At 40.1% G+C, this 22,644-nt stretch overlaps 1 protein-coding gene across 1 annotated transcript; it reads left to right on the forward strand.

The window, feature by feature from the left end:
- Positions 1 to 10,859: 10,859 nt before the first annotated feature.
- LOC133755214 (zinc finger protein 345-like) lies at positions 10,860 to 21,807 on the forward strand. The gene is made up of 3 exons (XM_062185424.1): positions 10,860 to 11,022; positions 13,791 to 13,883; positions 17,286 to 21,807. Exons 1-3 carry the CDS (start codon positions 10,860 to 10,862, stop codon positions 19,376 to 19,378), a joined length of 2,349 nt encoding a protein of 782 aa, XP_062041408.1. The 3' UTR covers positions 19,379 to 21,807.
- The last annotated feature ends 837 nt before the right edge of the window (positions 21,808 to 22,644 follow it).

Raw genomic sequence — 22,644 nt, forward strand, 5'->3', positions numbered from 1 at the left:
GTGAAGGCATCCAGATTAATAGTAATGAGATCAACAGTCAGCAGAATGGTGTCCAGCTGAACTTAAATGGTTTTTCTTTTTTTATTGTTAGGATAGTGCCCTTCTGCAGTACCCTGGCATCTGGGCATAGACAGTAGACATTGGAAGCCATCCCCTTTGCCAAATGGTGTGTGCCAAGTTTTGGGTCCATCATTTATTAAGGAGGCCTTAGTAGCCATCCTCACATTTTACTGTTATATATCCATGGCCAAAGTCCTACTAGACATCAAGGTTTGTAGAATCACAGGCTCAAGGTGTGTAGGTGACTGTTTTTCCAGTATAGCACACTTAATAGTTATCTGATTTAATTTTACTGGCACATAGCAAGGTTCCAAGAGAGGTTATTTCTTGCATCACAGCCTTTGAGAAGTAATGGATATCATATATGATGCAAAGAATTTAGAAGGTGTATGAGCTCCACAAGTGAAAAAGTCACTGAGAGCACTAATGATAGTGCCTACATAACTTAATTTGACTGATTTTAGCACTTTTCATTGGAAAGGGGCCATTTAAGCTGGGCTGATTTGTAGCATCCATGACAATTTTTTAAATGAGGCATGCATTGCACCAAAACCCAGGAAGGACTAAAAGGTATTAGCATCGTATGTTCTGCACAAGTGTGTCAAACAGTCTCATTCAGGGAGGAAGTCATCAATGTGATATATTCTGTGCTCCTGATAAAAGGTGGGTAGTTAAACTCTTTTCAAAAATTGTGTTTGATGGCAAAGTCAATGAGATGCTCATGTATACCCTAGAAGAAGTGTCTTTTCAAAGTGAAGGCAAACTAGACTAAGGGGCTGTTGGAAAAACTTTGAAAAACACATTTGCTACTTTTGTAATAATTGACAGGTCATTTTTCTATTAAGAGGCATCAGATATGTTAATATTAGATATTAGATATAAAGTGTGGTGGACATAATCGATGGCATATAGCATTAAGAATTTAGTAATCTACCATGAGATGCCATTTACTTTTTTCCAGATCCAACAGGAACAATTGGGCTGCCAAGTGGGAAAGAACTGGAATAATCACCTTTTTGTTAATTAAGTCTAATGTAATAAATTTTAATGCATGAAGACATTGAGTTTCCTTTTATTATGTCATCTTAATTATTCTAGTTTGGGACCTGTGGAGTGTTATTTTCCCTAGTTAAGTTGTAGCTTAAAATTTTTATTTTAATAATTGCTGTGTTAGGCCTTCTCTCCCACCTGTGGGATTTTTTGAGTACATCTGACTATTGGAAACTTAGGTAATACTATAGTTAAAATGAGATGTACCAAATAAATTATTTTTTCTTCTGATACATATTTTGGAACTTTTCTAAAATGGTATTGAGTACCCTGTTTAAATTTAGTGGGATCCCCTGGGTAAGACTGTTATTTGAGCCACATTACTGATTACACCTATGAAACTCTGTGAATAAGTGCATCTAGTACCTGGAAAAGTTGTTGTCTTATGCTGGGGAGACATAAGAATCAATGTCTCTATCTTTTTTAATTAAATAATTTAAAAATAAATTTTAAATGTCTAAAAGGATGAAATTATATATTTTTCAGAAATTTATACCTACATACAACTATAATTTATACATTTTACATTTTCCTTCTTTAGGTTTTTAATAAGATTTATTAGGGCTGGCTCTGTGGTGTGGGCAGAGGCCCACATACTTGGGCCATCTTTTGCTGCTATTTTCCCAGGTTCAATAGCAGGGAGCTGGATCAGGAGTGGAGAGATTGGGACACAAACTGGCACAAATATGGAATGCCATTCTCATCTAGTAAAACTTGATCAGACAATACTGATTGTTTCTAGTAGTGATATTTCTATTAGTGATAAGTAGCTCAAGCTTGACCTCAAATTTAGCACTTGTCAGATCCTGAATTAGTTTCACTCTGTGATCATCACTCTTTTTTTCTTAGGGACTATATTTTTCATTATTGATTCAGTAAAATCTAGTATTAGAGATCCTATTTCTAAGTGCTTGAAATTATAAATGCTGGTCATTACTCAGAAGGTGTATATAGGGGTTGGCACCATGACTCACTTGGTTAATCCTCCACCTACAGTGCTGGCATCCCATATCAGCACCGGGTTCTAATCCTGGTTGCCCCTCTTCCAGTCCAGTTCTCTGCTGTGGCCCAGGAGAGTGGTGGAGGATGGCCAAGTGCTTGGTCCCCTGCACCCGCATGGGAGACCAGGAAGAAGCACCTGGCTCCTGGCTTTGGATCAGCACAGTGCTGGCAATAGCGGCCATTTGGAGAGTGAACCAACAGAAGAAAGATCTTTCTCTCTGTTTTCTCTCTCACTAAAACTCTACCTGTGAAATTAAAAAAAAAAAAAAGTATTTAAAACCAGTGAGAGGAAATGAGTTGTAAAAGATCAATCAACAACAATTGAGTGTTGCATGCTGCCTTCCCACTTTCTTCTCAGGAATCCCCACAGAATTCACAACCGTAATTCTAAAATCAGCAACTCCTGCTGTCAGAAGTGTGTGCCTACCACTATAGGGAGCAATAATTTTTAGAAAGGACAAGGCAATCCACTATTTCATTATACTATTCTTTTTTTTTTAATTAAACTTTTATTTAATGAATATAAATTTCCAAAGTACAGCTTATGGGTTACAATGGTTTCCCCCTCCCATAACTTTCCTCCCACCCACAACCCTCCCCCCTCCCACTCCCTCACCCCTTCCTATCACATCATGATTCATTTTCAATTCTCTTTATATACAGAAGATCAGTTTAGTATATATTAGGTAACGATTTCAACAGTTTGCCACCATATAGCAACACCAAGTAAAAAAAAAAAAAAGAATACTATTGGAGTACTAGCTATAGCATTAAATAAGAGTGTACAGCACATTAAAGACAGAGATCTTACATAATATATTTTTTAAATTAATTAATTTTCTATGCCATTTCCAATTTAACACCAGGTTTTTTTTTTTCATTTCCAATTATCTTTATATACAGAAGATCGATTCAGTATATAATTAGTAAAGATCTCATCAGTTTGTACCCACGCAGAAACACAAAGTGTAAAAATACTGTTTCAGTACTAGTTATAGCATCACTGCACATTAGACAACACATTAAGGACAGATCCCACATGGGGTGTAAGTACACAGTGACTTCTGTTGCTAACTTAACCATTTGACACTCCTGTTCATGGCGTCAGTAAACTCCCTAGGCTCTAGTCATGAGTTGCCAGGGCTATGGAAGCCTTTAGAGTTTGCTGACTTTGATCTTATTCTGATAGGGTCACACTCAAAGTGGAAGTTCTCTCCTCCCTTCAGAGAAAGGTACCTCCTTCTTTGATGGCCCCATTCTTTCCACTGGGATCTCACTCACAGAGATCTTTCATTTAGGTCTTCTTCTTTTTTTCTTTTCCATGGTATCTTGGCTTTCCATGCCTGCTAACTCTCATGGGCTCTTCAGCCAGATCCGAATGCCTTAAGGGCTGATTCTGAGGCCAGAGTGTTGTTTAGGACATCTGCCATTCTATGAGTCTGCTGTGTATCCCACTTCCCATGCTGGATCTTTCTCTCCCTTTTTGATTCTATCAGTTAGTATTAGCAGACACTTGTCTTGTTTGTGTGATACCTTTGATTTTTAGACCTGTCTAAGCCATCGAATGTGAACAGAAATTGATCACTTGGACTAGTGTGATGGCATTGGTACATGCCACCTTGATGGGATTGTATTGGAATCCCCTGGCACATTTCTAACTCCATCATTTGGGGCAAGACTGATTGTGCATGTCCCAAATTGTGCATCTCCTCCCTCTCTTTTTCCACTCTGAAATTTAACAGGGATCACTTTTCAGTTAAAATTTAGACACCTAAGAATAATTGTGTGTTATTTTCAGAGTTCAACCACTAGTACTAGAACAACAACAACAACAACAAATACTAAAAAGGATAAAGTATTACATTGTACATCTAGAGTCAGGACAAAAGCTGATCAGGTCATTGCTTCTTATAGTGTCCATTTCACTTCAACAGGTTTCCCCTTTGGTGCTCAGTTGTCGCCGATCAGGGAAAACAAATGATATTTGTCTCTTTGGGACTGGCTTAATTCACTCAGCATGATGCTTTCCAGATCCCTCCATCTTGTTGCAAATGACCGGGTTTCATTGTTCCTTACTGCTGTATAGTATTCTATGGAGTACATGTCCCATAATTTCTTTATCCAGTCTACTGTTGATGGGCATTTGGGTTGGTTCCAGGTCTTAGCTATTGTGAATTGAGCTGCAATAAACATTAATGTGCAGATGGCTTTTTTATTAGCCAAATTAATTTCCTTTGGGTAAATTCCAAGGAGTGGAATGGCTGGGTTGTATGGTAGGGTTATGTTCAGGTTTCTGAGGAATCTCCAGACTGACTTCCATAGTGGCTTAACCAGTTTGCATTCCCACCAACAGTGGGTTAGTGTCCCTTTTTCCCCACATCCTCTCCAGCATCTGTTGTAGGTAGATTTCTGGATGTGAGCCATTCTCACCGGGATGAGGTGAAACCTCATTGTGGTTTTGATTTGCATTTCTCTGATGGCTAGTGATCTTGAAACTTTTTTCATGTGTCTGTTGGCCATTTGGATTTCCTCTTTTGAAAAATGTCTATTGAGGTCCTTGGCCCATCTCTTAATTGGGTTGTTTGTTCTGTTGTTGTGGATTTTCTTGATTTCTTTGTAGATTCTGGTTATCAACCCTTTATCTGTAGTATAGTTTGCAAATATTTTTTCCCATTCTGTCGGTTGCCTCTTCACTTTCCTGACTGTTCCTTTTGAAGTACAGAAACTTTTCAATTTGATGCAATCCCAAATGTTAATTTTGGTTTTGACTGCCTGTGCTGTTGGAGTATTTTCCAGGAAGTCTTTGCCTGTGCCTATATCTTGCAGGGTTTCTCCAATGCTCTCTAATAATTTGATGGTTTCGGGTCATAGATTTAAGTCTTTAATCCACGTTGAGTGAATTTTTGTGTAAAGTGAAAGGTATGGGTCTTGCTTCAAGCTTCTGCATGTGGAAATCCAATTTTCCCAACACCATTTATTGAATAGACTGTCCTTATTTCAGGGATTAGTTTTGGATCTTTGATCAAATATAAGTTGGCTGTAGATGTTTGGATTGATTTCTGGTGTTTCTATTCTGTTCCATTGGTCTATCCATCTATTTCTGTACCAGTACCATGCTGTTTTGATAACAACTGCCCTGTAGTATGCCCTGAAATCTGGGATTGTGATGCCTCCGGCTTTGTTTTTGTTGTACAAGATTGCTTTGGCTATTCAAGGTCTCCTGTGTCTCCATATGAATTTTAGTATCATTTTTTCCAGATCTGAGAAGAATGTCTTCGGGATCTTGATCGGTATTGCATTGAATCTGTAAATTGCTTTTGGGAGAATAGACATTTTGATGATATTGATTCTTCCAGTCCATGAGCATGGAAGATTTCTCCATTTTTTGGTATCCTCTTCTATTTCTTTCTTTAAGGTTTTGTAGTTTTCATCGTAGAGATCTTTAACGTCCTTGGTTAAGTTTATTCCAAGGTATTTCATTGTTTTTTAGCTATTGTGAATGGGATTGATCTTAGCAGTTCTTCCTCAGCCGTGGCATTGCCTGTGTATACAAAGGCTGTTGATTTTTGTGGATTGATTTTATATCCTGCTAGTTTACCAAACTCTTCGATGAGTTCCAGTAGTCTCTTAGTAGAGTTCTTTGGGTCCCCTAAATAAAGAATCATATCATCTGCAAAGAGGGATAGTTTGAGTTCTTCCTTCCTGATTTGTATCCTTTTAATTTCTTTTTCTTGCCTAATAGCTCTGGCTAAAACTTCCAGAACTATATTGAATAGCAGTGGTGAGAGTGGGCATCCCTGTCTGGTACCAGATCTCAGCGGAATTGCTTCCAACTTTTCCCCATTCAATAGGATGTTGGCCATGGGTTTTTCATATATTGCTTTGATTGTATTGAGGAATGTTCCTTCCATACCCAGTTTGCTTAGAGTTTTCATCATGAAAGGGTGTTGTATTTTATCAAATGCTATTCTTGTTTGATGCCTACAACTTCATTTTCTGTTTACATTGTATGATGCTGGGAAATAAGAAATAATTTTCTTCTGGGTCTGAGATGAAGCTAAATAAGATAGAAGTTGAAAACTGAGGTCCCTCAATTTGTAGAATGAAGTCACTGAAAGGCAATTACCAGATCAATGATGGTATATCCATTTGAATAGCACAATTAATACACTATCTATAGAAAAAATGACCAATAGCTGTGGGCCAACAGCCCATGAGACCATCACACAAACCCTCAAGAATTTGACTATAATTTCATGCCAACTCTCATTTAAACAAGAAGAGAAGTAAAAGCAAGAGCTCCATGACACCCTAATATTTTTCTCTTGCCTAATTTGTGGCAGCAACCACTACTTAAGTGCAAGTTGTTTTTTTTTTTTAATATAACTTTGTTAAAAATATACAGATAATTGGCCGGCGCCGTGGCTCAATAGGCTAATCCTCCACCTTGCGGCGCTGGCACACCGGGTTCTAGTCCTGGTCAGGGTGCCAGATTCTGTCCCGGTTGCCCCTCTTCCAGGCCAGCTCTCTGCTGTGGTCTGGGAGTGCAATGGAGGATGGCCCAAGTGTTGGGCCCTGCACCCCATGGGAGCCAGGAGAAGCACCTGGCTCCTGCCTTCGGATCAGCACGGTGCACCGGCTGCAGCAGCCATTGGATGGTGAACCAATGGCAAAGGAAGACCTTTCTCTCTGTCTCTCTCTCTCTCACTGTCCACTCTGCCTGTCAAAAAAAGAAAGAAAGAAAGAAAAAAATATACAGATAATTGGATGTGATGGGTAGATGAATTTCAGGATGTTTTGGGTAAAGAATTACTAGATAGTGCATTTTTAAATATTCACAAAGATTTTACAAGGCATTCATGCTGTTTTCCAACAATATTAATCCACCAAATTATTACTATTTTACTGTGAAATATGATCCACAAATTGTTTTACTAGGTAAGATCAAGCATCATTTTAAAGGATTAAAAATGATTTATTCAGGGATAATATTTTCTTCTTTAAATGCTAAAGTTAAAAAGAGTCCTTGGAGGGTTTTTCTAAAAATCTGTAGAAGTATTTGAGGGTTTTAGAACCACAATTTAATTATGAGAATTGAAAAAAAAAATACTATATTTAATGACAATTTCCAAAAATTCTTTCCACATTTTAATTTCTCCACTTATAGTATGTTTCTTTCAAATGTTTTTGCCAAGCCAGGAATTAATGAGGAATTGGAATATTATGTGAGCACTTCATGTGGTTATACACGTTTTTAGGTACACCCACTGTATCTAAGAGGTTGATTTTCCAGCAGTTTTCTTCCTAATGGAGGTGTGCACTGTTTTACAGGGAAGGTAGCTTCATCTGCCTATGATGTCAACAGGGAAAGATGATGGAAAGTCTCCTTTGTTGTCCTTCTCAGCATATGCCATTGCAATCACTCCCACCATCTTTAAAGAATTTCTGGTCCTGAAGCTATCCCCATATTGCTCAAGAACTGTGTGATTGGTTTCTATGTCTGTGAATGTTAGTGTGGGGGTAAAAGAAACTTTGTAGAGAAGGACCGGTTCCGGTCTCTTGGTGGCATAGGTGCAGTTGTAGATCGGAGACATTATAATTTCTCATTCAGGTACACCCTTATAGACCTTGGCTGGTTCAAGAAAGGATACCAGTGGTAGATCCTCAGTTCCAAAGCCATAGAAGGGATGAATAATGTTGGATTTTCAAGCTTTTTTTTTTTTTTTTGTCAGAAGATGAGGGGCTGACACTGTGGCTCAGCAGGTTAATGCCCTGGCCTGAAGTGCCAGCATTCCATATGGGCACCAGTTCTAATCCTGGCTGCTCCTCTTCTGATCCAGCTCTCTGCTATGGCCTGGGATAGCAATAGAAGATAGCCCAAGTCTTTGGGCCCCTGTGACCAAGTGGGAGACCCAGAAGAAGCTCCTGGCTCCTGGCTTCAGATTGGCACAGCTCCATTGTGGCCATCAGGAAGTGAACCCGTGGATGGAAGACCTCTCTCTCTGTAACTCTGCCTGTCAAATAAATAAAAATAAATCTTTTTTTTTAAAAAAAGATGATGTGTCTGATAGAAGTCCAGTGGGTCTCTAGGTATACAGAAAGGGGTTCTAAAATTTCTGTAGACAACTGGTATCATACAAGATGGCCATGGGCTGGAGATGGGTGTTCAGACCATTTGAGCTGAATTGTACATGAGCTGAATGTAGGTTGCACCTCTGTCACTGTTTACTCATCTCTAAGATGAGTGTAGCAGCAATACTAATGAAATATCCTTACTGTGAGATGTGTGCAGGCTGACTTACACTGTGTTGCAATTGCATTTATGGGGTTTCTGGTGTATCTTCTTTAAATGAAGTTTCTGGTATCCTACACTGTATAGCCTGTCCAGTGCTACTCATTTGAGGTTACTGAACTTACACAATACCTAGTTTCTGGGAACATGGAAGTTTGGGTACTGGGGAACAGTCCCATTTCCTTTGGAAGTTAGTAATTGTTATGGTATTTGAAGAAGGGAGCTTCACACATAGGAATCTTTTCTAACAGAATACAACTTAATGCTCTCTGAGACAACACCTCAAGACTCAGAGCAGAGACAAGAGTCATTGAAATGTAAAGATCCTAGTTGCATGGTCCAAGCAGTTATGGATCATACTGACCAGAGTGAGCAAGATATACTTGATATTACCTTACCTCATCCATTATTTTCTTTTTTTTTGACAGGCAGAGTGGACAGTGAGAGAGAGACAGAGAGAAAGGTCTTCCTTTTGCCGTTGTTTCACCCTCCAATGGCTGCTGCGGTAGGCGCGCTGCGGCCGGCGCACCGCGCTTATCCGATGGCAGGAGCCAGGTGCTTCTCCTGGTCTCCCATGGGGTGCAGGGCCCAAGGACTTGGGCCATCCTCCACTGCACTCCCTGGCCACAGCAGAGAGCTGGCCTGGAAGAGGGGCAACCGGGACAGGATCAGTGCCCCGACCAGGACTAGAACCTGGTGTGCCGGCGCTGCAAGGCGGAGGATTAGCCTAGTGAGCCGCAGCGCCGGCCCTCATCCATTATTTTCAAGACTTGGTTGTAATAGAAGTTCTGGACCAGCATTCAAAAGAGAGGCATGAATGGATTAGAAGACAGTGGTCTTAAGGATGTAGCCTGGGGTGGAGAGATAACCTCTCATATCTGAGAGTCACCACCTGCACTGCTTCCTACCACATGCCCATTACTTCATTCCACTACCAGGATCTCTAGAAATGGAGGTCTGTGAAACCTAGTCTGTCATATACTTGGTACCTGGGCTATGCTGCTGCCCCCTGTATTCTAATAGTCCTTCCTGATAGCTCAAAGAAGTTTTGCTAGGATCTCTGTAAAAAAATGAAACAAATTGTATTTCAGGAGAAAAGTGGTTTGAGTAATGTCACATGATTTGTAAATACCCGGCACCCTAACTTCTGTCTAATGTTCTCTATCTTGCCACACTTAATTAAAAAACATTTATTTTTCAGATCCATTTCAGAAATTATCACCAGTTCAAATAATACTGCTTTAGAAAACTTCCCTGAGCATGTCTTCCCTTTTGCTCCTAATGCTGTTTGGAGTGTGACTTCAAAAAGCATATCATGAGGCCAGTGCTGTGGCACAGTGGGTTAATGCCCTGGCCTGAAGCACCCATATCCCATATGGGCATGGGTTCAAGATTGGCTGCTCCATTTCTGATCCACCTATGGCCTGGGAAAGCAGTAGAAGATGGCTCAAGTCCTTGGGTCCCTGCACCCATGTAGGAGACCAAGAAGAAGCTCCTGGCTTCAGATTGGTGCAGCTCCAGCCATTGCAGCCATTTGTAGAGTGAGCCATTGGATGGAAGACTCTCTCTCTCTGTCTCTCCTCTCTTTGTGTAACTTTGACTTTAAAATAAATAAATAAATCTTTTAAAAAAACAAAAAGCATATCATAAAAATTTTCCCCCTTTCAGTAATTTATTCTTGAACAATATACAGTATACATGCAGCTACAGAAAATTAGTGTGAACCTTTATCCTGCTTTCTGAAATAGTAAAATTATATTAGATTCATGTGATAATAAGCTTCTTAAAATATAAACCAAAAGAACACAATGACCATATATATAAGCCAAAATGTGAAGAACAACCTTATGGTCTTCAGATAATTTATTTGTGTGAATTTCAGGACTTTTTTTTTTTTTTTTTTTTTTAGTATCAGCAGCTTTTCTAAGGTCTAATTGATAGGCAAAATTGTGTTTATAGGAGCTTTTTTCTAAGTTTTTTTAAAAATTTATTTGAAAGTATTGTATATAGAGGAGAGACCCAGAGAGATCTTCCTTCTGCTTGTTCACATCACAGATGGCTGCATTGAGCAGGGCCGGGAGAATGAGGCCAGGAACCAACATCTTCATCTGGGTCTGTCACATTGGTAGCATTTGCCCAAGTACTTGGATCATCTTCCTTTGCTTTTCTCAGGCCATCAGCAGGAAGCTGGATCAAAAGCAGAACAGCCAGAACATGAATCAGTGCTCACATGGGGTGCTTGCATTGCAGATGGCAGGTTTTCTTGATATGTGCCAATGCTGGCCCTGTTTTATGGGAACTTCTAAATGAAATTTTGAAGTTGTATGCATTGTAGTTTGCATGTAATTCAACTTTCTGCCATACTTACTGGTATGTATCAGCATTTGATGTAGGACAAATCAGAAAACATGATCGCTTAGCAAATAACCATTTGATTTGCAGTTCTGACTCTGTTATGGGCTGCACTCAGCTGGACAATTCCTATGATCAGTCTGGGAGCAGAAATGAGAGTTTCATCATTTGGGAACTGATTGAGACTTCACTTAAGTGTCTGGGGTTTGTGGTGAATCTTGGCTACATACCATCTCTTCAACAGGAAGGTTTTTCAGAAGATAACTGTCAGAAAAAGAAAATCTGAGAAGGCAAATACTTTACAAATTGTCTATTTTGGGGGCTGGTGCTGTGGCATAGCAAGTAAAGCCACCACCTGCAGTGCCAGCATCCCATATGGGTGCCAGTTTGAGACTTGGCTGCTCCACTTCTGATCCAGTTCTTTACTACAGCCTGGGAAAGCAGTAGAAGATGGCCCAAGTCCTTGGGCCCCTGCTCCCATGTGGAAGACCTGGAAGAAGCTCCTGGCTCCTATCTTCAAATCTATACAGCTCCAGACATTGCAGCCATCTGGGGAGTGAACCTGCAGTTCAAAGACCTCTCTTTCTCCCTCTCTCTCTCTGATTCTCCTTCTCTGTCTGTGTAACTCTTGCACATACATAAATCTTTTAACAAATTGTCTATTTCTATCACATTTATTGGTATCTCATGGGGGTAAATCAAGTGAAATGGTGAAATTCAGGGTCTTTTTTTTTAAAGATTTATTTGAAAGAGTTACACACAGAGAGAGGGAGAGGCAGAGAAAGAGAAGTCTTCCATCCACTGGTTCACTCCCCAGTTGGCTGCAATTGCCAGAGTTGTGCCAATCCAAAGCCAGGAGCCAGGAGCTTCTTCTGGGTCTCCCACATAAGTTCAGGGGTCCAAGGACTTGGGACATCTTCTATTGCTTTCCCAGGCCATAGCAGAAAGCTGGATCAGAAGTGGAGTAGCTGGGAATCAAACGAGTGCCCATATGGGATGCCAGTGCTGCAGGTGGCAGCTTTACCTTCTAGGCCACAGTGCCAGCCCCAATCCAGGGTTTTGTGAAGGGATGAAGTACAGGGAAAGGTGCTACTTGGAATCACTACTGGTAAAGTGCACTGCATTAAGTACACCTTATGTGTATTTGTTAATTTTCTTTAGTATAAACTTAATAACAACATAATGTTTATCTCTTTGATGACTTCATTTATTTGAACACTCAAAGTTTCTTTTTACTTTTACATTATTATTTTACAAATTTGTAGATAATGCTTTTGTTAAACCAGTGATAACTTCTGTTTAATCCCTGCACTTAATATAGGTGGGTGCATTTTCCTATATATTTCAACTTTTACAGGTTTATTCCTCCACAATGAAGCTGATGTTTTCTTGGTTAATGTGTTTATTATTCTTTATTCATTCTATCTATCATATTCTTTTTTTCCCCACTGTTCAGTTCAGAAGGAAACCAGAGTTTTTTTGTTTTGTTTTGTTTTGTTTAAGATTTCATTTATTTACTTGAAAGAGTTGCACAGAGAGAGAGAAAGTCCTCCATCTGCTGGCTCACCCTCCAAATTATTGCAAAGGCTGGAGCTGAGCCGATCCAAAGCCAAGACCCAACAGCTGCTGGGTCTCCTATGCAGATACAGTGGCCCAAGGACTTGGACCATGTTCCACTGCTTTCTTAGGACATAGCAGAGAGCTAAATTGTATGTTGAGCAGGCAGATTGTATTGCAGACATCCCCAGGTTCTCTTTTTGGGCAAATAATTCCATTGCTTTCACTTTAATTATGTATAATGTTCTTTCAAATGTTTATCATTTGAATGTTTTGGGCAAGTAATTCTATTGCTTTCACTTTAATTATGTATAATGTTATTTCAATTGTTTATCAGTAGAAAAATCATAGACAAGGGCAAAAGCTAATTTGTATTCTTTGTCTTACTCGTATTTTCTCTCTTACTTAAAAATATTTATTAGCTTGATAAAGAAGTTGATGGACTGAGATAGAGAGCTTTGACACATTAATTCACTTCCTAGATAACCATACAGAGTTGGAGTAGAACTAAAGCCAGGATTGAGGAATGGAATCTAGGCCTCCTTCATTGGTGACATCACCACAGCTTCCCCAGGTCTGCATTATCTGGGAGCTAAGAACTGAAGCTGGCATTGGAAATCAAACATAGGCACTCTGAGGTGGCATCATAAACACTAAGCTAAATGTCTGCCCTGTCTTTTAATATATTTTTTTCTCTGACATATTGGAAGAGACATGCATGGTGTTTTCCTGGAAATTCTTTTCTGTTCATTCCCATCGTAGTTTCACTGATGATTTATTGCCTTTTTTTCTCAATGCTTTTACATACTTCTCCTTAACATTGCCCATTCAAGAGTCAATATTACTCCTCTTCTAGCCTGCTGTGCAATTCCTCTTGACAGATGTTGCCTTTGTGATTTGAACCTCCTGTTTCCCTCCAGCTTGGGCATTTTTCACAGCCTGTAGATCATGGGTTTGACTCTATTGAATACTTCTGTGTGGCTTTCTAAACACTCAACAAGTCTAATGTAAAACCATATCCTTCCTTTTTCCTTCATATTCATACACAACTGTCAGTGTTTGTTTTGTGACAGAGTTAATATGTTGACTGGAAGTATAATGTTACAGGTGATGATAGCATTTGAAGACCTGGCTGTGTACTTTAGCTGGGAGGAATGGCAGAACATGAACAATGCTCAGAAAACCCTATACAGAGATGTGATGCTGGAGACCTACAGCAGCCTCTTCTCCTTGGGTGAGTGACACCCATCACATGCCCAGTGATAACAATTTCTTGCTATTTGACAAACAAGGGAACACTTTTAATGTTTAATATTGCACAGATATAGAATTTGAGTCCATGAATAATCTGAATATCTACCATCTAACAAAAGATTCAAATTGGAACATTTGTTGCATAGCTCCTGGACCAAGCTGTAGTCCTTTAAATAACCCAAGATAGTGATTTCACAAATTCTTACATTGTTTTCATTAACAGGGCACTGCATTACCAAACCTGACTTGATCTTCAAGTTGGAGCGAGGAGCAGAGCCATGGATGGTGGAAGAATGCCTGAATCAGAGCCTTCCAGGTCAGTCTACACATAAGACACAGGAAGGCCAAGGCAGAAAGTGTGCAGATGTTGACTGGTTCTCTTTCCACGAATTTTTCTCAAGCCTTACTCCTGATGACAGCTGGTTTTGTGCATCAGACACAGGCATTCTAGAGTATTTAGAGATACCAGTATCTTTCTAACTTTTGTTCTTAGTGAAGATGTTCTTTGATTAAAAAAAATCCAGTCATTTTCTGATGTTACTAAGGCTTTTATCTAGGTTTGATATATTCCCCAAATTCTAACTTGTCTTTCTCTACACTTTCATATCTTTTCTTTCATGTACTTATTAGTTCCTTCAGTGCTTGTTAACTAGGTAATGTACAGAAAGTTTTTAAGATTAGTGTTCCTTTCTGTTTATTTTTAAAGATTTATTTATTTATTTGAAAGTCAGAGAGAGAAAGAGAGAGACAGAAGAGGTCTTCCATCCACTGGTTCACTTCCCAATTGGCTGTCATGGCTGGAGCTGCACTGATCCAAAGTCAGGATCCAGGAGCTTCTTCCAGGTCTCCCACATGGGTACAGGAACCCAAGGACTTGGGCCATCTTTTACTGCTTTCCCAGGCCATAGCAGAGTGCTGCATCAGAAGAGGAGCAGCTAGGACTTGAACTGGTGCCCATAAGTGATGGCAGCACCACAGGTGGTGGCTTTACCTGCTATGCCACAATGCTGGCTCCCAGAAACTTATTTCTAGCACATTGCTCAGACTGAGTTCCCACTCATGATTTTGCCCAGGCATAGAACTTGCTCAGGACTGAATCAATAAATGTGAACTTTCTCTTTCTTAGTCTCTTTTTTTTCCTTTATGCCTCTCAAATAAATAAGAAATTATGGTTTGTTGGAAACATTTGAGGAGTGAGCTATAGCTGGCAAACCTGTTTCAGTCTCTCATTCTGTCTCTCTGACTCTCAAGTAAGTAAATGTTAAAAGATGGTCATGTGGCTGGGGCTGTGGTGCAGTGGGTTAACACCCTAGCCTGAAACATTGAAATCCCATAAGGGCACCAGTTCGAAACCCAGTTGCTCCAATCCAGCTCTCAGCTATGGCCTGGGAAAGCAGTAGAAGATGGTTCAAGTCCTTGGGCCCCTGCACCTGAGGGAGACCCAGAAGAAGCTCCTGGCTCCTGGCTTCAGATCAGCACAGTTCTGGCCATTGTGGCCAATTGGGGAGTGAACCATTGGATGGAAGACCTTACTCTCTCTTTGCCTCTCCTCTCTCTGTGTAACTCTGACTTTCAAATAAATAAATAAATCTTAAAAAAAAAAAAAGATGGTCATAAATAAGCCTCTGTGCTGTGACATTAGAAATTATGAAGCTAGGAAAGACAATGTAGTGCAGTGTGTTAAAGCTCCAGCCTGCAGCACTAGCATCGCATATGGGTGCCAGTTCAAGTCCCAGCTGATCCTCTTCTAATCCAGCTCTCTGCTAATGCACCTGAGAAAGGAGCAGAGGTTGGTCCAAGTCCTTGGCCCCCTGTACCCATGTGGAAGACAAGAAAGAAACTCCTGGCTCCTAACTTTATCTTGGTCCAGCATTGTTTGTTGTGTCCATGTGGGGAGTGAACCAACAGATGGAAGACTTCTCTCTGTCTCTATCTCTTACTATAGTTCTAGCTTTCAAATAAATAAAGTAAATCTTTCAAAAAAAGAAATCATAAACTAAGCATGAACTTTTGTAAAACATGAAAATAAGTGATCCTAGACTCAGCAAAAAGGTAATGAGATTTTGAGACCCAAGGTCAAGTAGCCTTGTGGGTTTATGTTGAGTGGCTCAGATTTTGCTAAGGGTGGAGTTTGAAGTATGATTTCTCTCTTATTTTTCAGTATCATTGAAAAATAAGCAAACAAAAAGATAAAGAAAAGCATAGGAAGTGAAGCTTTCTATGAAAATAGGAACAGAATCAAGTCTCCAGAAATTCTAATTATCACACAGGAATGTTTATAGAAAGAATTGAGAGGAGGTAACCAGCATTGATGATTTCAGAATGAGCTAGAAAACACTTTTCAAAGATGAGCACATCCTGGTTTGCAGAAACAAATTCTTCAAACTGATTGGGAGTGTTTAACTAAAGTGGTAGATTGGGACTTTTCTCTACCTGTTGTACTTCTGAGAAGCTGAAGGTGTCGGATGTCCTTAGGAATTTGGGGAAGCTGTCATAGAGTAGAGAAAGTAGTTTTTCATTTGAAAAATCCCACAAATGATGTTTACCTAGAAAGACTGAACATAAGACAATCATAGATTCAAATCATACTCCTTAAATGTTGCCCTGCTTAAAGTACAGGTACATTTCACTCTTCTCCATCTGCAAGTAAATGATCAGTAAAACTTTTTCATGTTTATGGTTGAAATATCAGAGAAGCAAAAAACACACAATTTTTATAAAAATAAGCTGGAGAAAAAGGACAGAGAAAAAATGGTTGCTAGGTAGTGGGTGAATATTTTTATTAAATATTTGTCCATTCTTTAAAATATTTTATAGTTATTTCATCTTTATGAAAGGCACAGTGATAGTGAGAGGAGAAAGAGAGAAAAAGAGGTCCTCTACTAGCTCACTTCCCAGATGCCTGCAACACTTAGGTCTAACTAGTCTGAAGCCAAAACTTTAGAATTCATCTAGTCTTCCCTGGTGTATCACAGGTTTCCAGGCACATGAACCATTATCTGCTTCCTCCCAATTTACATAGGCAGAGAGCTGTACTGAAAGCAGAGTAGCCAGGGCTCACACTGACACTGTTTTGAGATGGAGGCATCCCATACATCATAGCACAAAAGTCATCCTACCATACTTGAAAAATTCCCATGGTAAAAAGGATCATGTTTGAACATTGGGAAACCTCATGGTACATTTTAATATATTAATGTATTAAGGAGAAAAACCACATGTTTTTTATTTTTTTGTTTGTTTTTTATTCTTTTTGACAGGCTGAGAGAGACAGAAAGAAAAGTCTTCCTTTGCCATTGGTTCACCCCCTCCAATGGCTGCTGTGGCTGGTGCACTGCACTGATCCGAAGCCAGGAGCCAGGTGCTTCTCCTGGTCTCCCTTGCAGGTGCAGGGCCCAAGAACTTGGGCCATCCTCCACTGCACTCCCGGGCCACAGCAGAGAGCTGGCCTGGAAGAAGGGCAACCGGGATAGAATCCAGCACCCAGACCAAGACTAGAACCTGGTGTGCTGGCACCGCAGGAGGAGGATTAGCCTATTGATCTGCAGCACCAGCCAGGAGAAAGACCATATAATGGTCATAAATAAGTACCTCATACTGATTTTATCAAAATCTAATACCACTTGAATAACAAGTAACTTCATTCCCTTTATATGAGTATGCCAGGAGAAACAGTTACATGTGATTCAGTGACATGATTGCTTTTTTCTCATTTCAGTGGTCATGAAAAGGGATGACCTGATTAGGATCAACCAGGAAAGTCAGGACAAAAATCTGAATCAGGATTTTATGAAAAATAACAAGACATCAGCTCACAAGAGAGTTGAATTAAGAAAAACACTTAGTTTAAATTCAAGCCATATTCCAACACTGATTATTAAAAAGGGAACCTATTCACAATTGAAGCCCGCGGAATTCAGTAAATGTCACACTGTTTATCCCCACAGTGGGCCTGATCAACTACAGGATGGAGAGAAATTTGATAACACTAAGATGCATGGAAATTCTCTCCAGTTTTGTGAGCCTCTTGGTCAGCATGACAATATCCATATCATGAAGCAGCCATTTGGAACCACTGCACAAGCAAAATTCTTCACAAGAAAGATGCTCTGTAAATCTGAGAGGGTTCCTATGGCAGAAAACTGTAATAAATCAACTGTCACTTTTGGAAAAGTAACTCAAATAGAAAAAGCTATCCATGAAAATTCTAGCCTCAATATGCATCAACAAACTCACACAGGAAAGAAATTTTATAAGTACATTAGGTATGTTGAACCTGTCATTCACCAGCCACAAACTGCAATAAATCACAGACTAAATACAAGGGGAAAATTCTCTACATGTAAACCTTGTGAAAATTCACTCAGTTTTAATTCACCTTATGAATGCAATGACTGTGGAAAAACCTTTGGACAAAAGTCATACATTCTTATACATCAGCGAATTCACACAGGGGAGAAACCTCATGAATGTAATGACTGTGGAAAAGCCTTTAGATACAAGTCAGTCCTCAGGAAACATCAGCAAATTCACACAGGGGAGAAACCTCATAAATGCAATGACTGTGGAAAAGCCTTTGGACGAAAGTCACACCTCATTATACACCAGCGAATTCACACAGGGGAGAAACCCCATGAATGTAATGACTGTGGAAAAGCCTTTGGACAAAAGTCAAACCTCATAATGCACCAGAGAATTCACACAGGGGAGAAACCTCATAAATGCAATGACTGTGGAAAAGCCTTTGGACACAAGTCACACCTCATATCACACTGGAGAATTCACACAGGGGAGAAACCCCATGAATGTAATGACTGTGGAAAAGCCTTTGGACGAAAGTCATGCCTCATCATACACCAGCGAATTCACACAGGAGAGAGACCTCATAAATGTAATGACTGTGGAAAAGCCTTTGGATACAAGTCAAACCTCATGAGTCATCAGCAAATTCACACAGGGGAGAAACCTCATGAATGTAATGACTGTGGAAAAGCCTTTGGACAAAAGTCAGGCCTCATCGTACACCAGAGAATTCACACAGGGGAGAAACCTCATAAATGCAATGACTGTGGAAAAGCCTTTGGACACAAGTCAGTCCTCATCACACACCAAAGAATTCACATGGGGCAGAAAACTCATGAATGTAATGACTGTGGAAAAACCTTTGGACATAAGTCAGACCTCAAGAAACATCAGCAAATTCACACAGGGGAGAAACCTCATAAATGCAATGACTGTGGAAAAGCCTTTGGACAAAAGTCAAACCTCATTAATCATCAGCGAATTCACACAGGGGAGAAACCTCATAAATGTAACGACTGTGGAAAAGCCTTTGGACGAAAGTCACACCTCATTATACACCAGCGAATTCACACAGGGGAGAAACCTCATAAATGCAATGACTGTGGAAAAGCCTTTGGACAAAAGTCAAACCTCATTAATCATCAGCGAATTCACACAGGGGAGAAACCTCATAAATGTAATGACTGTGGAAAAGCCTTTGGATACAAGTCAAACCTCATGAGTCATCAGCAAATTCACACAGGGGAGAAACCTCATGAATGTAATGACTGTGGAAAAGCCTTTGGACAAAAATCAAACCTCATTAATCATCAGCGAATTCACACAGGGGAGAAACCTCATAAATGCAATGACTGTGGAAAAGCCTTTGGACACAAGTCATACCTCCTCATACATCAGCGAATTCACACAGGGGAGAAACTTCATAAATGTAATGACTGGAAAAGCCTTTGGACGAAAGTCACACCTCATTATACACCAGCAAATTCACACAGGGGAGAAACCCTATGAATGTAATGACTGGAAAAGCCTTTGGATGAAAGTCACACCTCATTGTACACCAGAGAATTCACACAGGAGAGAAACCTCTTAAGTGTAATGACTGGAAAAGCCTTTGGACACAAATCACACCTCATATTACACCAGAGAATTCACATGACACAGAAAACTCATGAATATAATAACTGGAAAAGCCTTTGGATGAAAATCACACTTCATCATACACCAGAGATTTAACACAGGAGAGAAACCTCATAAATTAATGACTGGAAAAGCCTTTGGACAAATGTCAGATCTCATGAAACATCAGCAGTTCACACAGGAGAGAAACCCTATGAATGTAATGACTGTGGAAAAGCCTTTGGACAAAAGTCAAACCTCATGAAACATCAGCAAATACACACAAGGTGGAAACCTCATGAATGTAATGACTGTGGAAAAGCCTTTGGATGAAAGTCAAGCCTCATAATGCACCAGAGAATTCACAGAGGGGAGAAACCCCATGAATGTAATGAGCGGGGGAAAGCGTTTGGACAAAAGTCAGTCTTTAGGAAACATCAGAGAATTCACACTGGGCAGTAACCTTATGAATGTAATGACTGGCAAAGCCTTTGGACAAAAGTCAAACCTCATAATGCACCAGAGAATGCACACAGTGTTGAAACTTCATGAGTGTAATGACTATGGGAAAACTTTTGGTCTTAAGTTCCAACTCCAACTGCATCAGAGGATTCACACAGGGAAATAACATTATAAATGTAATGGCTGTGGAAAAGCCTTTTTCTATAAATTATACCTGATATCAAAACAGAATTCACACAGGCAAGAGACGTTATGAATCTAATGAGTGTGGGAAAGCCTTTTTTTACAAATGATAGCTCATATCACACCAGAGAATTCACACTGGGGAGAAACTTCATGAATGCAATGACTGTAGAAAAGCCCTTGGCAATAAGTCACATCTCAGAATGCATCAGAAAATTCACATGAAGAGAAACCTTTTGGACATAATGACTTGGAAAGCTTTTTCCCATAATGCAGTCCTCATTGCACATCATCTAATTCATATGGGGGAAAACACTTTGGATCTAATGCATATGGAAAAGCCTTTATCCATAAGTAACACCTCATAAAACATCAGAATTCACATGGGGGAGAAACCTTATGAATGGAATGAGTGTTGGAAAACTCTACCAAAATCACAACAATATAACATCAGAAAATTGATTACATAATAGAAATCTTGTAATAAGTGTGGGAAAGCCTTTTGTCAGAAGTAATACCTCATAACACATGTAGTTCAAACAAGGGAGAGAACTTTTTCCAAAGTCAACATAACCATGTGACAGAGCCTTTTGCTGGAAATTACATCCCATACAATAGGCACTCACATAAGGAAGAAAGATTGGGACCAGCCCTGTGGCACAGTAGGTTAAAGCCCTGGCCTGAAGCACTGGCATACCATGTGGGCACTGGTTCTAGTCCTGGCTGCTGCTCTTCTGATACAGCTCTCAGCTATGGCCTGGGAAAGCAGTAGAAGATGGCCCTGCACCCACGTGGGAGACACAAAAGAAGCTCCTGGCTCCTGGCTTCTGATCGCTGCAGCTCCAGCCATTGCATCCATCTGGGGAGTGAACCAGCAGATGGAAGACCTCTCTCTCTCTACCTCTCTCTGTAACTCTGTCTTTCAAATAAAGTAAATTGTTAAAAAAGGAAGAAAGGTTAGAAATATTAGTGTGAAAAAAAGCCATTTGTCAGAAATTGATCACTATACATCAGAGAATTCACACAAAGGGTTTCTTTGGAGTGTAATGAATGTAGAGTATAATGAATGAATGTATATTTTCATGGTATTCAGGCTGTCATAAATATGCAACTCAAAAAAGGTGATATCCTTCAAGTGCAGTAGATGTGAAAAAAGCATAACCAGAAATTAAACAGGCTGGCGCCATGGTTCAGTAGGATAATCCAGTTCTAGTCCCAGCTGCTTCTCTTCCAATCCAGCTCTCTGCTGTGGTCTAGGAAAGCAGTGAAATATGGCCTAAGTGCTTGGGCCCCTGTACACATGTGGAGACCAGAAAAAAGCTCCTGGCTCCTGGCTTTGGATCAGGGCAGCTCTGGCCATTGTGGCCATCTGGGGAGTGAACCAACAGAAGGAAGACCTTTACCTATGACTGTATTGTAATGGGAAATACCTTTATTATTAGGCAAACTGCCACAAAACATAGCAAGATTACAGAGAGAAGTCCCTGAAGTATAATTTGTTTGGAAGAATTCTTCGGTGGAATCACACCTTAGTAAGTATTGGGGCAGTTTTCATGATGAATTGTGACAGAGAGTGGTTAACCGTTCTTCAGAAATTTTTTCTCTTATACAACCTGTAGTTTTGGTTTCTCATTATCGTGAGTGCGATAAAGTATATGAACTGAACTGTACTCTCTTATGTAAGTTTTGTTAATAAATATCTAAAAATTGAGTAAGAGTTGTTGCAACAGTTATTTGGAACACCATCTTCATCAATTACAAAGTTATTTGTTTTATGGATGCTTTGTTGGCCACCCAGGATTCTTTCCCCACATTATTGTGCAAACCAGTGATGTGACCATAGGCATATCAAGTGACATGTGTTCCAGCTGTAATGGTGTACTCCAGCCCTGGAAAATAAGTGTTGTGTGCAGCAAAAGGGAATGAGTTTGTGGTGACCTATATACCCATGAGAAATTTCAACTTATCTGTGTGCACATCTGGATTAGACTCCACTACCCAAGGTCTATTTGAATATGCAAGTAGATGTTATCCCACACATCACCCTCATTCTTTAAAGGGACAACCTCAAACCCTATAAGTCGCAACACTTATCTGAATTTTCCTGTATTACTGAATGCATAATGCCTTTTTCATTCATGATCCCCCTTTTCCACTCTACTTCATTCAATTCCTAATTGCCTTGAGACAAGAACATGGAATGAAGTCTATCCAGGTGGTACCCATTGCAACAGAGAAGCAGGAGCATAAATGTAGTACACTTTTTTTTTTTTTTGACAGGCAGAGTGGACAGTGAGAGAGAGAGAGACAGAGAGAAAGGTCTTCCTTTGCCGTTGGTTCACCCTCTAATGGCCACCGCGGTAGCGCGCTGCGGCCGGCGCACCACGCTGTTCCGATGGCAGGAGCCAGGTGCTTATCCTGGTCTCCCATGGGGTGCAGAGCCCAAACACTTGGGCCATCCTCCACTGCACTCCCTGGCCACAGCAGAGAGCTGGCCTGGAAGAGGGGCAACC

This window comes from Lepus europaeus, unplaced genomic scaffold, assembly GCF_033115175.1.
Source record: "Lepus europaeus isolate LE1 unplaced genomic scaffold, mLepTim1.pri SCAFFOLD_3_1, whole genome shotgun sequence".
NCBI lineage: Eukaryota > Metazoa > Chordata > Mammalia > Lagomorpha > Leporidae > Lepus > Lepus europaeus.

Bases quoted from the DNA above. Each gene is read 5' to 3' on its own strand.
- LOC133755214 (XM_062185424.1), top strand. From the start codon at position 10,860: ATGGGCTGCACTCAGCTGGACAATTCCTATGATCAGTCTGGGAGCAGA. The intron at 11,023-13,790 runs GTCAGAAAAAGA...TTTCATTAACAG, and splicing joins AGGTTTTTCAGAAGATAACT to GGCACTGCATTACCAAACCT. The intron at 13,884-17,285 runs GTCAGTCTACAC...TTCTCATTTCAG, and splicing joins CCTGAATCAGAGCCTTCCAG to TGGTCATGAAAAGGGATGAC.